The sequence below is a fragment of the Anas acuta genome, chromosome 4 (genome assembly GCF_963932015.1).
Source record: "Anas acuta chromosome 4, bAnaAcu1.1, whole genome shotgun sequence".
NCBI classification, from domain to species: domain Eukaryota; kingdom Metazoa; phylum Chordata; class Aves; order Anseriformes; family Anatidae; genus Anas; species Anas acuta.
Genome location: NC_088982.1, coordinates 12,488,728 through 12,506,411, shown reverse-complemented (window position 1 = coordinate 12,506,411; position 17,684 = coordinate 12,488,728). Strand labels below are relative to the sequence as shown.

Here is a 17,684-nt window from a genome sequence, read left to right as displayed (position 1 = left end):
ATCCTTATAAAGACCCAAATTACAAAAACAAAGTTGGACATTCATATTTAATGGATTTTAACAGTCAAATTCACTCTGTTCTCTCTGTAGAGAAACATGCAACCTAGTTCATTGTGCTCTAATTAGTTTAGTTAGACAATGTCCAACAACTTATATGACATTGCATCCTTAAATCAAATTATTTTCTTGCTAAAAAGGACAATTTATTTAAAATCTAAATCTCTTCACTGCAGCATTAAGGTTGATACTTCTTTTTTGTCAGCTACATGTATGTATTTGCACATTGATGCTGCACTAGAAATTAAGGAAATCTGGCTAGCCAAGCCCCTCAGCTAGATTTGAAAAATCCAACAAAAACACTCCAAGACAATATTTATTCCAAATACCCTGTTTTTTCTACTTTCTGTAGACAATAGTTTCATATTCATGAATACGAATATGAAATTTTTGAAAAGGAAAAAAAGTTTTTTTCTCCATTTTTTCTCCTTTTCTCACTTACATACAAGAATGGGCAAGCACATTTTAATTTTCATGCAGTAAACAAGTTCTTCAGTGTTATGGTGTTAAAAATGTTATGCTGAGAAAAATGTACTAAAATGAGTGCTGGAAAAAATTGTATTTGGAAAGAATTTTTGAAATAAATGAAATGAAGGAGTCAAGTTTCAAAATATTTTTTAACAACACGATTTTAATTTTCTGGTTTGAATTTGACTTCAGGAAAATTGTGAAGGTATTTGCAGTTTCTGTTTCTTACAGCTGTAATATAATACTAATAATTCCTGGGATAATGCACTAGAATCTTTTATTTCACTGTTTATTTTTGGAAAACATTCTAAGGGTGGATTCCCCAAATGAACATTTCGCAAGTGTTACTAAATTATCAGTACTACCTTCTAGATGATGGAAAAAAAATAAAAAAAAAAATCACATAGTGCACAAAGAATTCAGTTTATCATCACCACCTTTTATTTTGTTGAATATAAATACTATCAGGTTAGGAAAACTGAATAAATAGGTTCTCAGGATCTCAGGAAGACACTGAGACCACTTCTGTGAAAAGGTAATGCTAGTGTACAAACTAGCCCACTAGGGACAATATTGTATTGCTCCTTGTGATGTCACATCCCTGTTGGCCATCTCAGATTACCAGGAGATACAAGGTTGCAAATGTGGTTATAAGGTGTTATTATTAAGAGTTATTATTATTATAAAGTAATAACTAACTGAATTCTAATTTCCAAGTATACCTTTTTCATGTACCATTCCAGAAACAGAAGTCACAGAAGTATTTCTTACATGTGTATCCATGGTTGCTTATCTTATTCACATACATTGAACTTATATCTTACACTGTAATAGTCAATTATTTTGTTAATATTTTCAATTACACAGCAATTTGCCTACAGCACCTTTATCATCAACAAACTAAAATGTCCACTGTTGATCCTCAAGAGGTTTTCAGTTCCAATTGCTATTCCAAAACCTCAGTGGGCTAATATTGTTTGATTGGTAACATATTATTTATTTTAGTAATATTTTATTTACATACAATTTACTAAGCAAATTGAAATTTGTGTGGAAGTGAGCATAAACAATTTTATCAATTTTTATCCTTAATATGAATATGGTCCCCTTTGAATTTATACAGAATTTTACAGTAACCTTTCTTACACAGAATAAATAGTATTATTTGTAAGTTGCTTTTATTTGATGCTACAGGATTATTAGTCTTTGAAATGCATTTCTATAGATAAATGTGTCTTATTTTATTACCATATTACCTGCAATCTTAAATTACTACTTTAAACAACAAACAAAGCACAAAATAACCTCCCTGATATTCTCAGTGTGTTTCAGTAGTTATGCAAATGAACATCTTTTAAATGCAGTTCTAAAACTCTAACCAGCCTTCCTGAAGATCCTGGACTTTTTAAAATATGCACTACTAGCATTTACAAGATACACTGAAGCATGAGGCCTCATTTTATCCTGTGTGGTGGTATGGAAGCATCTTTTTCCTACGCTATGCACTAAAAATATTCTAAAATACAAATACAGAATACACATCTTGTTGGAATATATAGCAAAGAAACAAAACAGAAGAAAAGCCTGCACTGAATGACAATGGGAACAGAACTTAGAATGCGTGTAAATGTGGATACTCCAATATCACACTTTAGTGTTAGAAAATTAATCTTTGATGGACTTTTTTTTAGTGTATGTAATATTTTCCTCTAAGTAATCCACTGCTGGAGTAATAATTAGGCTGCATCAGTCACACTAACACACCAGCAGGCAATGAAGATGGCAAGGGCACCACTGCATGCAAGGGAGAAAATGACGTGGCAGAGGACATTAAGAGAGCCTTTTACCTGTCCTTTCTCGATTAGAGCTTTCTCCAGATCCTCAATTTTTGCCTGACACCTGAGAAGATCAGTTTGCAGTTGTTCACGAGTCTGGGGAGAAAAGAAAAGTGTTATAAATTGTGTGCATATGCATGCACATACAAATGAACCAATATATTTACTCTTATACAGAATCAAAGGATGCTTTTCACCCACCTGTGGGTCATCCAGTCAGCTTTTAATGTTTTTTATTAAAGTAATTGTTTTTGGCTGTATGTTACAAAATACTTAAAAACATCAGTTAAATAATGTTTTTCTTTCCTAACCTATGAAGATATTAACATCACATATTCAGTGACAAAACTCTTCCCAGAAGAGAAAGAAAATGTTAGGAACAGAAAGAGTAATTCATAAGAAGAAGATATTTGTAAGGTAACTAGGCAGAAAGGACAAGACAGAATTGCAAAAAGCAGTGAATAAATCAATAACAGCCTCTGATTTTTAAAAGGGCTAAGAATGAATAAAACATATAGACCCAAAATAATTCGTTTATCCCATAAACAGCATATACCACTCATTTTTCCTCTTTCTACATGATTCTTAAACTATCAAATAGGTATTATCCACTGAGTTCAGAGATGACCTAGAAGCATCTGCATCATATAAGGCACCAAACAAAAAGTGTACAAAACTGAGGATATCTGGAGATCCTCAGTCAATGATACTCCTTGGAACTGCTGCAAGAATTTTCTGACCCAACTTTAGGTACTTTTTTACTCACACAGTTCAAAAATTCCCACAAGGATCTCCTTTGCGTCTTCACATCCTTGTTGTTTACCTCAAGCCTCATCCTTGAACGTAGCAGGAAACGTTCATCACACGAGAACATTGGGCCAAAACTAACCATGAAAAAAGCTGCCTTCTGAAAACCATCTGACTCCCTCAAACAATGGATTTGTATGAATGTGACAAAAAAGATGAAAATGCCTTTAACAACAAAGAGCAACCATTTTTCAAATGCCTGCAAAATAAATTTTTTTGAAGCTATTACAAAAATATTCATATCCTTGTTTCCCTTCCCATGAAGACAGATGAAATATATAATGATCTCTCATAAATGTCAAATACATCAGTACCTCTGAAATCTTAATTTAACAGTATATGTAAAAATGCTCCCAGACTTCTTTTTTTTTTTATTTAAGAAATAAAACAAATAATTTGCTAATCTTTGAGATTAAATAAACATCAGCTGCAATCACATGATATTGTTAACATTGTAACAGCCTTTTGGAATAGTAGAAATTGCCACACAATGGCCAGGGGAAAAGCAACTCTTATTCCAACCAAAAGCATGTGCAGTGAAATACTACCACAAATATTCTTCAACCATGCTATCATACATCAGAGAGGCTTCAAATAAAAAAATAAAAAATAAAAACATAAAAAATGATAGATACTAAAGGACAATGTCTAACAGGTGAAGGTAGCCAGACTATGGCATTAGACCACTCAGTTCTGTCTCTAGATTTACATCTACCTTGAGAAATTATTTACTGCTCTTGTCCTCAGCTGAGCTTCCTAGGTAGGGTTTCAAATGTGACTAAGCTTTTGTATGATGTTGAGAACTCTAACAAAAAAAAACTACATAGAAGGAATTCCTCTGTTATAAGAACTGTATTTCACAGAAAAGAATAAGTGAATATTGGTTGAAAACCAGACAAACTTGGGGAAAAAAAAGACACATTTTAAAAGTACAATCTGAATTTCCTACATACTGGCTCTAGGGATAATAGACCAGCATTTTAAGATGTGAGTAAATGCAGATAATGTCAAGCAGTCTACTTTGTAACTTTTATTTGAAAAGCTTTGTGTATTAAGGCACAGCAATTCTCCTCCCACAAACATACTGCTTCTATGCTTGAGAAAATTCTGTAAGTGGATTTTAAAATGCTTGGCAGAGAAAATGATGTGGATGTAATGGTAAAGTGAGTAATGTATGCTCATCCGTAATCTAACAATATGTAATTTTGTGAGAATTTTATTAATTGTTTAAGCAGTAGAAACATCAAGTTAGCAGCAGCTCTTACCTTGGGGATAAATCGAGTCCCTCTCCACCAGTAATTTATAAGCCTCATAAAAATCTTTGCCTTTCTGCGTTATTAGCAGCATGCTGTGGTGGCACAGGACAAGGTAACACGTAGCAAGGTAGAAATATGTAGTAAGTCACAACATGTAATACGTTTCTACAATTTTGTGGTTTGTGGTTATTTTTTGCATTTTTTTTCTTTTTAATTCTTAAATATATTTTTTAGAATCAGTCTTACTGAGCTTGAAAGAGAGCTCTGGAGATTTTCTTGTCTAACTGCTGTGCTCAAAGTAGGGGGGCATGTATAGCAGGTTGTTTGTCTATCTGAGTTTTGAACATCTCCGGGGATGGAGATGCCCAAACCTCTCTGCGAAACACATTCCAGTATTTGACCACCACATTCTTCCTCACGTCCAGGACTTTGTAGTTCCCTTTGCTGAATTTCATGAGATTCCTGCTTACTCTATTCTCCAGCCTGTCAAGAACCCTCTAACTGGAAGCACAAGCATCTCATGCATCAACTAATTCTCTCAGTTTCGTATCATCTGGAAACTTGCTGAGTAACCAGGTCATTAGTGAAGAAGTTAACAGTAGTGGAACCAGTAGCTACCACTGCAGTATATCACTGGTGACTCACCTGCAGCTGAATTTGTGCCACCAGTCACAAACCTTTATGCAATTTCAACCAGTTTTCAGTCCAACTCATTGTTCACTTATCTAGTCCGTACTTCATCTGTTTGTCCACGAGAATCTTATGAGGGAGAGTGTGAAATGCCTTACTAAAGCCAAGAAAAACAAGATCTATTGCTTTCAACTAATCTCTCAAGCTAGTCGTCTCTTCATACAGAAGACTATCAGGCTGTTTAAGTGTGATTTCACCTTCATAAATCACTCCTGATCACCTTCTTGTCTTTCACATGTTTGGAAATGGTTTCCATGGTTATTTGCTCCATCCCCTTCCTAGGGACTGAGGTGGGGCTTACCAGCATTCAGTTCCCCAGATCCTACTTCTTGCCTTTCCTGAAAGTATGAGTGACATTTCCTTTCTTCCAGTCCTCAGGAACCTCCATGCAATTGTCAGGATCCTTCAAAGAGTGGTCTCACAATGACATCAGTCAGTTCCCTCAGTATTCAGTACTCTACAGGTTCAAGCTGTACTTGATGTAGAGTGAAGGACATGAGGTGAAGGTGAAGTTTCCAGTCCTATGGCTAGTTCTTACCCCTTTAGATGTTATTCAGTAGAGAGACCTGAAGATACGCTTTTACATTTCTAGATATGCCCCTACATGCAAGTAGTTGGGATAAAGCAGAAAAGATGTTGTATCTAGTAAATCCAGCTCTTATTTTCACAACAGAGCTGTTCAGTGAATAATTGTGAGGCATGAAAATACTAGTCAGGTCACCAAATCATTATGAAGCGACTACTCTGCTCCCCAGTTTGGAAAACCAGCATGCAAGATGTTGGCATGATTTCTGCTTACCTCATCCCTATGATTTATTTAACTAAATGGTTAAACATAGTGATGGCAGAAGTGTAAATGAAAAAAGAATATATACTATCTCATACCTCAAATATCTCATTAAAATCTTACTAAATAGATTGCTGTGAGGTTAAAAATGCATTAATTTCAGAGAGAGTCAATCATGCTGACCTAATAGGAATAAAAGTGTTTTTTAATGAATACTCTCTTTATCTGAGATTGTAAGAACAAATTGAGACTTCATACATTCAGAAAACACTTGAAGAGAAATTCTTACTTTGTCAGATTGGCATCAGATTTTTAATATGCTCATTGTAAAGGTACTAGAGTACTCAATACAACTTTTTCTCCAAATAATTTTAAATCCATCTCCAAATTATTTTATTCAAATAATTTCAAATCCATCAATCCAATCCATCCGATTTGGATTTTAAATCCAAATTTCAGGTTCAAATGATTCTGTGGAATATCATTCCCAATAAAGGCGTCTTACTCCTGAAATCTTTTACACATTAAGCACACTAGAATGAAGTATAATGATATTTTGTTTAGATCACACCAGATAAATCTAAATTGTTGCATAACTGATAATATCCTCTAATCCTCAAGAACATCCACACTAGGCATTTTACTGACCTGCAAAGATATCTCCTACAAGACATCATTTTTTTTTGGCTTTTTCAACTATTTCAGAGCTAAAAGAAATTCCAGTTAAAAATAAATTAAAAAAAAAAAATTACCCTTGCTTCTCTCTCTGCATCCAGGGTTCCACCAACTTGTTCTTGAAGCAATGCGTATGCTCTTTGCAAAGCTTGATACTCTCTTGTTAGCTGGCAGAATCTTAGTTCAGCTTCTTCCTTTGGTGTGCTCTTAATGAAGAGGGAAAAGAAGTGGGTTTGTTTATCTAATGACAAATATATATGATAATGTGTTTGTATACATAAACAGAGACATAAACACACAGCAAGAAACACAATTGTACTGAGTCTCAAAGTTCAAGAAAGCTTTAAAAAAAACATCACAGGTAGAAATGGAAGGAAAGATGACTTGAGGATAAGGTAAAAATGCAGAGGATGAGGTAGAAATGCAGAGATCAGTAGCTGTATCAATTCAATAATTTCAGGACAGTGTAAGATACTAGGTAAAGCAGTAATGCATAGAAATGGCAAGAAACTGACTGAGGAATGTCAAGGGGGATCAGTTCTATGCACCATTTTCTTCAGGAACTCCAGTGCCACAAGGTGTTCAGAAGGGGTTTGTCCTACTTGTCATGCAGTCCACCACTTACTTACTCTTTGTCTGTACTACACATAAAGCAATTTGTCAGAAAAAAAAAACAAACAAACAAAAAAAAAAAAACTTACAAAGAAGTTATATTTAAAAAGCCATAAGATTTAAAAAAAAAAAAAAAAAAAAACTTTTTTTTTACTTGAAGTAATTTTAATATCTTAATTTGCTTTGAATCTTGAGCAACTGACATCAACACTTTCAAGGTCTTTTTTATAATGCTAAGAGCAAGAAATGTCCTTCCCTTTAATGAATTTTTGCTCCAGGAACTCAGGCTCCGAGGAACAGAGATTAAAATATTATTAGATATTAAAGCTAGGAAAATAGGAATCCTGTTGTGAGGGAGGAGTATGAGACACAAGTGAGTGAAGAGGATAGAAATATGAAAGAGAGTATCTAACTCGTGTTTTGTCCTCAGCCATGCAATCTTCTAAAGTAGGCCAGCTGCAGTGTGTATTACAGAGCTCAGACAAAACATTACAGTGGGCATTTACTACCTATGATCATTTAAGCCTTCATGAATTGCAAAAGCCTCTCTTACTATCACAAAAAACAAGAACAAAATCGTGGTTGTAACAAAATAGTAAAATAAATTACAAGGTTGAAAGGCAAACCATTGTCTATTAACTATTGACTTTTGGCAAAGCAACATGCCTATTCGTGTTTTTTTTTTTATCCACAACTAAGAAAGGGTTTGAGGAAAACATTTTTGTTTCTCAGCCCAATTATCTAGCAAGCATGTAAGGCAGAATGTTAACTTATTAAATGACTATTATTGCAATGACTATGGGTCCTATTGTTTGTTTGTTTGTTTGTTTTTGTTTTTACTGGACTTGAGAAACACAAAACAATTCCTTGTCAAATCTTTTTTAGTTCCTACGGCAGAACAGTTGAAAAATGTTTGCATTTATACCCCATGCCAATTTCTGTAGAAGTTAGAAACAAATCATGTGCTACTTACATCATCCAAATCTTCCTCTGGTGTTGCTGGTGTCCTGTCTGTTTTATCTGTGTTATATGAAGTTACAGATGATGTTTCTGAATCTATGGATTCTTCATCAAATCCAAAAAATGTCTCCACAACATGCCTCTGAAAAGTTAGTTTTTCTTAGTTACTAGCAAAACAGAAAACCCCAGTAAACCGGTAAACAGCAGCCAAGGTCTTCTCTGACCATTGTTTTAGTATTCAGGAACAAAATGGTTCCTGTGTAAACTCTTGTTCTATGAATTCTGTTTGATTAGTTAACTTTCCAGCATCATTTGCCTAAGTAGATTCAAGAACTAAACTGCACGTAGCACTGGGTAATTGCCAGTATAATAAGGCTTTAACACAAACATCAAAGCTAATTATCAAAATCATACAGATCTTGAATACTTCAAGATTCACAGTGGAGGACTACAGTATCTATACAGAAGAAAGTAACCCAATAGGCTGTAACATATATGATGTGGGACCAAAAAAAAAAAAAAATCCTCCAAAGAATTATATGTGGAATTAACTTTGACATTCATACTGCCATACTGATTAAAAAGAGAGAGAACAATCTATAGTATTTATTTTGCAAAATCCTACCCAAAAGTATGCATTATTCCTTTCCATTTATTTTTCCAACATCATCATTCTGTTTTTTTCAAAAGTTTGCTCCAATGGGAAAAAAAAAAAAAAAAAAAAAAAGTACAAAACCCAGTATTTTAAAGTTTTTAAATTTTAAAAACTGTGCAGAATGTAATGCATGCTTGTAGACAACTAGAGAAAATTTGTAGCCAAAGGAAGTGAATAATACAAAATTAGTACTAAGAAATATGACATTTTACATAAAATGTCACAACTGCAATAATCCTTCCACCATTTCCATCAATTTCCTAATACATACTTAGAAAGCAGCAAATTTCTATAGAAAACGATGCTGTCAAAAAAAAATAAATAAATAAAAATAAAAAATAAAAATATTGCTTTAACATTTAACTGGGAAATAGGTTTCTCAAGCATTGCTCCTTCCAAAATACCATTAACAAATATTAACTATTATTAATCAATAGAAGTCTAACTTTCTACACTACACAAGTGTTCTGGTGACCCACAGAAATTCAAAGAACCAAGGAAATTAAGAAAAAGATACAAGTTACTGGAAAAATTAAGTCAGGTTACAAAGCATTGTAGACAGAGAGGCTGGTGGAGAGAAGTGGCTCTAAGAAGATGAAGGAAAAAAAATCTGCCTACCTGTCTCTATATTTTTTGGCCCTTCTTGATGCTGAATCACAGATTCTGATGTCAGTTTTTTTTGTTTGTTTTTACTGTTTTTGATGTTGTTGTTTTTTAACTATAAACTACAGGTTGTACTTAAGTTAATAGCCCTATAGCCCTGTTCATTAAATATTAAAAAGGATGAAAAATAATCATTAAAAAAAAGATTAGTTGTTACTACTTCTGAACATCAGACATTTTACATCTCAGCATGGCCAAACTGGCTAACTGAGTGGAATCGTGAGCTGTCATTTTCTTTCAAGGTACTGAAAGGCTTTATTTTTATCTATATTGCTCTATCTCATTATGAATTCTGAATATTTACTTTTCACTGAAGTCTTCTAGACTTTATCAATTCTTCCTTATAGGTATGAAAAATACTATCTCCACTTTTGCATAAAGCCCCATAATGTATGATACATTCTTTTGGCTTAACTAATCAACAGCCAAAATTCCCTAGCTTGAACAAAGTCATATCATAAAATCAAGGGCTGAGTTGGTGCACTGTATTTACAGCCTGCAGCCCTGGCCCACTCTGGTCCAGGTCACCAGGTTACCAAGGTCCTCTAAATCCCACCTTGCTGAACAGCTCCACAGTTCTTTCATGGTACAGCTAATCCCACTCAAGCTACTGAAGAAAGCTTCAAGGCCCTGTCCTAAGACATTTAATTGCTTTACTTAACATGAGTCCTTCACATAATAATTTAAAAAATTCATTCAGATTGCATTTTTAAATGAACTGGTTTTACTAAAAGCACCTGAAATGATATTATGCACTCAGAAAAATAAATAAAATAAATAAATAAATAAAAATCACATATTTTTCAAATTGTATAAGGGTCTACATCCATCCATGGATATTCAGATAAATATGATGTTTCTTGCACAGATGGCAGAAAGCTTTTATCAATCTTTAAAAGTCAACCTTACTTTTGCAAGCTACTAGGCAACTAGCATTACTATCAGGCATATTCAAAAGAAAAGAAAAGCAGTGCAGTTTTAGTACTAAAACCCTGTAAAGGCACATTTCTGTTCTCTCAGTCATTTCAGAAGCACTGCATTCCCAGCACTGTAAGCCTAGAAGAACTGTCTTAGGTGCTTAAGACAAACACTTCCCTCGGATAATTTAATTATTTCTTCCAACATTCACTTTCTACACCAGTTTGTTCACCATTCTGCCCTGATCAACAAAACAAAGGACACAGGAAATAGATTTAAGCTGTATTCTAGAAATATAAAGACTTATCCAGAAAAATAATTTGTTCTCTCACATTCAGGTTACAAAAATTTCAGACCCTTCTCTCATCAGCACAAAGGTTTACCAAGAAAACTGAGGTGAACAAAAACTAGACCTTCAGAGATCCAAGACCATCCAGTTTTCCTCCCACACTGGACACTGGCTACAGCCTACAATCATCTAACAGTAGTACTACAAGTAGACACTGGGAATTGAAAATAAGGCTAAATAGACTGCATTCAAGTTATAAGGAAGGCCACAAGACTGCTTTATGACTCCAGACCAATGAAGAGATATAGTTTCATAAAAATGAAAGCATATTATATGGAGGTAAAGACGATGAGAGAAGGCAAACAAAACCCAAGAGACTCCCACCAAGACTGCATCTGAATTTTTCAGTGTGGATACTTTTTACTCAAAGATGCTGAGAATAAACCCAAAACAAATCTGCATTCAGACTTTTATTCCAAAGCTTTGGAGGAACCTAGCCAAGGACAAGCAATTCAGAGTGCAGAATGGCTGACCCTGCTCATGCCTAAAACTTCAAGGTTGCTCATCCTCACGAAAATGATTCAGCAATGTTCAAACAAGGCCTGCAATGAGATATAGACTTGAGGGTTGACAAAGAGAGTAACACTCAAGCCTTGATCTTAAAAAGATCAAGGCTGGTAGAAGGGACTTCAAAAGATGGACAGCAAAACTCCAGTGTATACAAAGCACAGATAATAACACAGATAATAGAGTACCAAGAAGGTCAACAGTTTCTTAGCCAAACCCATTTGGTATAACAAATCTTATTTTTAGGTGTTTATTGTTGTTGTGGTTTGTTTGGTTGGTTGGTGGTTTTTTGTTTTTGCTATATTTCAAACTACAAGCACTTTCGCAGATAACTCTTAACTTGCTTAAATATGCTTCTTGCTTAAACCATACACACACACACCTGTGCACTGTTTCAAGGAGTTAAAAAACAATAGTAAAGCAATATCTTTTTTGACTTTGCATAAATGTATACAGGTTTGCGAAGGTACCTAAATAAATGCCACCAATTTGAAAAAAAATATGCTGGCACTCAAATATTTACAATTGCATATATTAATAAATACAATTGATTATTGGATGGAAGAGAAATATGCAAGAAAATTAGTGTTTACTATGATACTAAAAAATCCCAAAGTTTAAAAGAAATTCAAAAGTCAAAACCTGTTAAATGCTATGCTATGGCAATAATATTTAATGCCTCCTTCTTCTACAGAGAAGCTGCAAATTTATCATCTTGTGGATAAGATACTTTCCACAGAAATAGAGAATTAGCCATTGTGTGTTAATCATACATGTATGAATTTCTCCATGACATAATTACAAAATAGCTGGTTTTATTGTTGATCATCTAATATTTGAAGCAATTATCTACAAGAAGTGATTCACAGCAAAGTCAGAACAAATTAACTGATAAAGAACAGCTGTAGAGAAAAAAAAAAGAAGATGACATCTGAGTCATACAAAGTTTGTTGATTAAAAGCATAAATAAATACAGTGACTTCTAGGGAGATCCACATATAGTTTAAGAGCTGGATCACAATGGTTCTTCTAAAGTATATGTGAGCATGTATGATACTCACTGGATTTTTGTAACAATACACTGTTTTCATTCAAGTTTCATTCAAGCTTTTCTTAAAAGTCACATTCTTCAAACATTCTCAATCAACAAATTATTCTTTTATATTAATTTGTACATTCTATTGTTACCTCTAAATCATAACTGAGAAAATAGTCCCATCAGTTGCTAAAATTGTAATTTAAATTCTAATTTTCTCTGACCACTATTATATATTTGATAGCAAGTATTTTTCACATGAATTTGTATCAATGATTCCACATAATTTTAAAGTAAAATTGTGCATTTGGCCTTTGTAATTCAAGTATTAAGGTTTCTACGGAAGTATAATGTTCAGTAAACATAACTATTTAGATTATTATAAATCAATACATAGAACATATTTCATGCATATTTCAACATAAATTCATTTTTAATGGTTTGGGTTGGATATACCTACATACAAATATTCTAATTTCTCTGTTCCTAAAGTATGAACTTTACAGTTAAATATCTCATTTTCAGTAAATTAATCTAACATGATGAAAATAATCCAGGATGAATTTCCTTGTAATTCAGTCAGACGAAATTATCAGTAACTTCTTACCTTCATGCTTATAAGTCATTTCTTGGCAGCCAGAAAAATACAGGCACACCAAAGCACAGAGGCAGATAAAAAAAGAAAAATATAAAACAAGAAATATGAACTCCATCACACTGGCATGCAGGCCTTCCACTATCACGAATAGAGTTCATTTGTTAAAGTTTAAGTAAAGAAACAAATCTGCAGTCCTGCAGTTACCAAGCAAACAGGACAATAAAGCCTTATTTTCAAATACATAACAGCATCAATCATGGAATCATTGTTATTCCATTCTGTGTGTTAAAAAATAAAAAATAAAAAATACACTGTTTTCCAGACTTTGTTATTTCACTAACAAAATGGGGGGGAGGGGGGGGGGGAACAAAACAACAATAGCAACAAAAAGACAAAGAAAAAAATGAACAAAACAAAACACTAATTGAGCTTGAAAAATGAAAACAAAACAAAACAAAAACGTGCCTTAAACAGCCAAAATAAGGAAGATTTACTCTGTGACTTGCAGTCACAGAGGTTATAAGCCCCATCCCACTATGCTGCTCCTTTCCTCATGGGTGACCTGAGCTCATTGCCAGTGCTCGTCCATGGATCTGTATGTCCCTTGGTAATTAAACGAGTGCTCAGTTAAAGCTACACTAGCAACAGTAACCTAGTGCACTTACACTGCTCCAGAAATAACGTAGATATCTAATTGCAAGAAGAAATAATTAAATCCCTGATACTTTCTAAAGCTTTTCAGCTGAACTAATGTTATTTAGACACAATGGGGCTATAAAAGCTATTGGATTACTTTGAAAGATCATTCCCACAAGCTGTTTTACAGACCGAGAAAGGTATGCCATAGATAATGTTCTTCCTAACAGGAATCACTGCTAGGAAAACACTCATTTTAGAAATGTCCATATACTGGACATTGTTTAGTCAGAATACTGTGAAAATTAATGAAGCTGAAGTGTACCCATTCAGGAAAAGCTGCAAAAGTATGTGAGTGCAATAGAATCACAGAATGGTTTGAGTTGGAAGGGACCTTAAAGACCACCCAGTTCCACCCCCCTGCCATGGGCAAGGACACCTCCCATCAGACCAGGTTGCTCCATCCAACCTGGACTTCAATACTTCTAGGGATGGGGCATCCACAGCATCTCTGGGCAACCTGTTCCAATGCTTCACAACCCTCATAGTGACCCTCATAGCCATCCATGCACCTGCTTACTAAAAGAAAAAGATTATCTGACTGCATTCATGAAACTCAGTTCCCATCAGTTATTTCCTTTTTCACTTTGTCAAAGAAAGTGGGGCACTGATCTGGAAATAGATCCAACTCCAACAGCCAAACTTGATAATTAACTAGTGTTAAAGATAATTTTACACTTAACAAAACTTAGAAAAGCAAAGCCAAAGATTTACATCAGTAATTTCTCCTTCTGAGTGGTTGGTTAGGACAGATACAGCCATAATTTCTTCTACTGTTATATATAGGTTATCATCTGTATGATATAAAAATCTTGTGTAGATCTTAGACAGAAACACACTTGCACTGTACATGTCTCTATATAAAGCAACTCATCCTAGACAGCATTTATAGTTCATGGACAGAAACAGGCAATTTCAGGACAAAACCCATATGGCCTATTTAGATATCTGCTTCCAGAGGAGAACAATCACTACATTAACACTCTGTCCAGAGTGAGATGTCTGTATCTCAGTGCTCTGAATGACATCTACCCAAGCATTTGGTTTGATGAGTTCTACCATTTTCAACTAGATTCCAGAGATGGGCTGTAAAAACAGAGAGGATGAAGATAGTACAATCCCAACAGCATATTCATATGAGCAGTCCATTCTACATAGATTGTTTAAATAAAAAGTGCTGGAAGTTTACATAGCTTTGATGATTTTGATTTATCTTTCTGGATTTAGAACCTAACTAGAGTATTCCAAACCCTTCTGACTACCTGTTCACAAAATATAGGAGTCAAGAAAAAAAAAAAAAAGATAAATTCCTGACCTGAGATAACCTTTTGAAAGTCCTGTTAAACTAACCTTTAAGTGGGAGCTAGGCAGGCACAACTAAGACAAAGCACATTTTGCAATGAACTTTGAGAAGATTTTAAATGATATATTATATCTTTTCAATATAGCTGCCTATGTGGCTTTTGAATTGGAGTCAAGCTATACTGCCTCTGTATAAAAATAATGTAATAACAAAAAAATGTAAATTTATTTGGCTTATAGCAATCATTAAAATAAAATAAAAAAGAAAAAATGTTTTAAAATTAAGGTATGAAATTTTAAAATGTACCTATCACACTTATACAATTATTTGACAAAGGCCTTAAACAGGGGGGAGAAAGGATGGTTCTTTGAGTTGAAAATTAATGGGGGGGAGGGAGAGGAAGAGAGGATGCTTTTTGTTTTGTTTTGTTTTTAGATTTTGGAGTGTAGTTCAATTTTTTGTTAAATTCTCAATGCCAGCTGTAACTCAATGTTTTTATAGAGAATTAAGAGTGAGAAATAACAGTTCTAAAACAGTAAGGCAAAAAAACAAGAACATTTACTTAGACGATTTGATATTAAGATGTAACAGGTTAGCTGTGCAAAGTTTCAAAGCATAACTTTGAATGAAGTTACAGTTATGCCTTTACACAGATAGTCATCATAATGCCTTTACACAGATAGTCATCATAACCCAAATTACACATAACATACAAGCAAGTACACATAGCAAGTAATAGGACCCTATTGATGACTTATTGATGACTTTTTTCCTTCATTAAAGAATTAGCACATTTAAAAACTACATATCTGCACATATATGTATGTATACATAACATAAAATGCACCCAATTTTCAACTAGATCTGCCTTTTCTCTTTTCCCAGATTGCCCCCTTCTGTCTAGCTGTTCCTCCACTTCCATTTTCTTCAGAAGTCTCTATCACTGTCCCCTCTGTAACGCACACAAGTGACTCTTTACACCCTTATTTAAAATTCATATGGAGAATTTTATACCCCCACAACCCAGGTCCATAGAGAGCCAGTCCAACCTAACAAACCTTCTCTTTTAATTGTTATGTTTTTTGTTGCCCCTCACTCTACCAACAATAGCAATTCACATTTCCCTACCCAACTGAGAAAATTATAGGATATTCTCAAATTGCAAGTAAGTAAAGACAAGCTTTATGATAGGAATGAAGACTTGCTTCATATCACGTTAGTTCCTAAAAAATCCTCCCAAGAACCTTTAGCAAGGGGAAGGTCTTCCACAACAAGGTCTACCTCATTTTTTCTAGCTCAGGCCTCAGTCAGGGTCACATCCTCAGGGTGCTCACTTGGGATCACACAGAAGTCTAGAGGAGGACAGCCAGATCATCATGAAGAGAAATACTGGTACAGAAGAGTGATGAGCAAAGGAAGGAAGCAGCTGGCAAAAGCTCAAGCTTTTCCTCAACAGGTAATATGGATGGAAATAAGAAGCAAAACACTAGTAACTCTGCTGCTCATATGCACACAATTCTTGCTGTAAACTGCAGATTACAGCATTCTTGCCGCATGAAGAATAGCAATGCAATAAAGTTCAGTGGAATCAAATCCAATTCTCAAACCCTCATGTTGTACAACTCTCGTTTTGGTCAGTAAGGAAAAGAAGATGATATCACTAGGAAAAATCTCACTCAAGGAAAAATAGGTAAAGAGAAGGGGTTTAGAGTTTAGGTCAGGTGAAGTTCTGTCAACACAGGATATTTTTAACACATAAATTAATAATTATGAGTGTTTTCAACCTATGGAAATTAGCAGTGTTGGTTATCAAGCCATATATATATATTTTTTTTTCATTTAGGAACTTTGCAGTTTAGCAAAAGATCTACACAAATTATTTAAAATATGTGGAGGGCTAATAATTAGAGAAGACTACTATAAAAATATGGTGTCAGATTAGGTACACGCTTTTTTTTTTTTTTTTTTAATCTTGTTTTAAACTTACTCACAATACATAAACTTCCAGACAATACACAAAGAATAGCTAAGGTTTACTGTAAACACATTTGGCCTCCATCAGCCTTACATTATATAAAAGAAGAAGGTATGTAAGATTTATGATTGCATCTGAATTTTTCTTTTTTGTATGTCAAAGACACATCATTATTAGAAGCATCATTTCAACAATTACCACCAACACAGAGAAATGAAGAGGAGAAATATTTCAGAATACAGCCATTACAGAGCACAGAACAATAAAAAAGCACCACCTGGAGGTCATCAGGAGTATACTATGAAGAACACATCAACACAAAACAAAAAACATACTAAAAGCATACATCTTAAACTGTGATATACTTGATAATAATCTCTCTTCATTTCCATTTTCTCCCTCTCCTCCCCTTACATGCTCCAGGCTGCTCATGCTCAACTTCACAAAAAATAAGCATATTGCAATAAACACTGAAGGTACATTATGAAACAAAACTTTTCTAAATTCTATTTTTTTCTCTTTGCACTTTAGAACAAAACAGTTACAAGAGAAAAAGTTATATCTTTTTTTTTTTTCTATTTATATATCTACATAAATATCATTTCAATAACAGCCCTAGCATGAGTTAAAGTTTTCAATTCAATTAAACAGTACCTTTGTGCAAGTGCTTTAAAGGAGTATCTTGTCTTTAGAAAGGACTGAGAATTTGCCCTCTAAAATATTGGTTGTTTCAAGTCATTATATCATTTAGGCCTCAAGACTTAGAATTAGGCCACAACGGCTAAAACTGCAATTATTTTGTGTATTAGAAACAAATCTGTGTGCAGTACAAAACTC

The 17,684-nt window shown here is 34.1% G+C and overlaps 2 protein-coding genes across 9 annotated transcripts in view; both read right to left on the bottom strand.

Annotated features, from left to right (window-relative positions):
- Positions 1 to 17,684, bottom strand: part of JAKMIP1 (janus kinase and microtubule interacting protein 1) — a 151,278-nt gene that overhangs the window by 35,074 nt on the left and 98,520 nt on the right. For all 8 annotated transcript variants that reach the window (XM_068679882.1, XM_068679886.1, XM_068679881.1 and 5 more), the window contains 3 exons: positions 8,161 to 8,289; positions 6,653 to 6,781; positions 2,373 to 2,456 (listed from right to left, as the gene is read on the bottom strand). In XM_068679882.1, coding sequence (XP_068535983.1) covers positions 2,373 to 2,456; positions 6,653 to 6,781; positions 8,161 to 8,289 — 342 coding nt within the window. The remainder of the gene's footprint in view (positions 1 to 2,372; positions 2,457 to 6,652; positions 6,782 to 8,160; positions 8,290 to 17,684) is intronic.
- LOC137855586 (uncharacterized) lies at positions 8,202 to 14,094 on the bottom strand. The gene has a single exon (XM_068679891.1). The coding sequence runs from the start codon at positions 12,986 to 12,988 to the stop codon at positions 12,851 to 12,853; it is 138 nt and encodes a 45-aa protein (XP_068535992.1). The 5' UTR covers positions 12,989 to 14,094; the 3' UTR covers positions 8,202 to 12,850.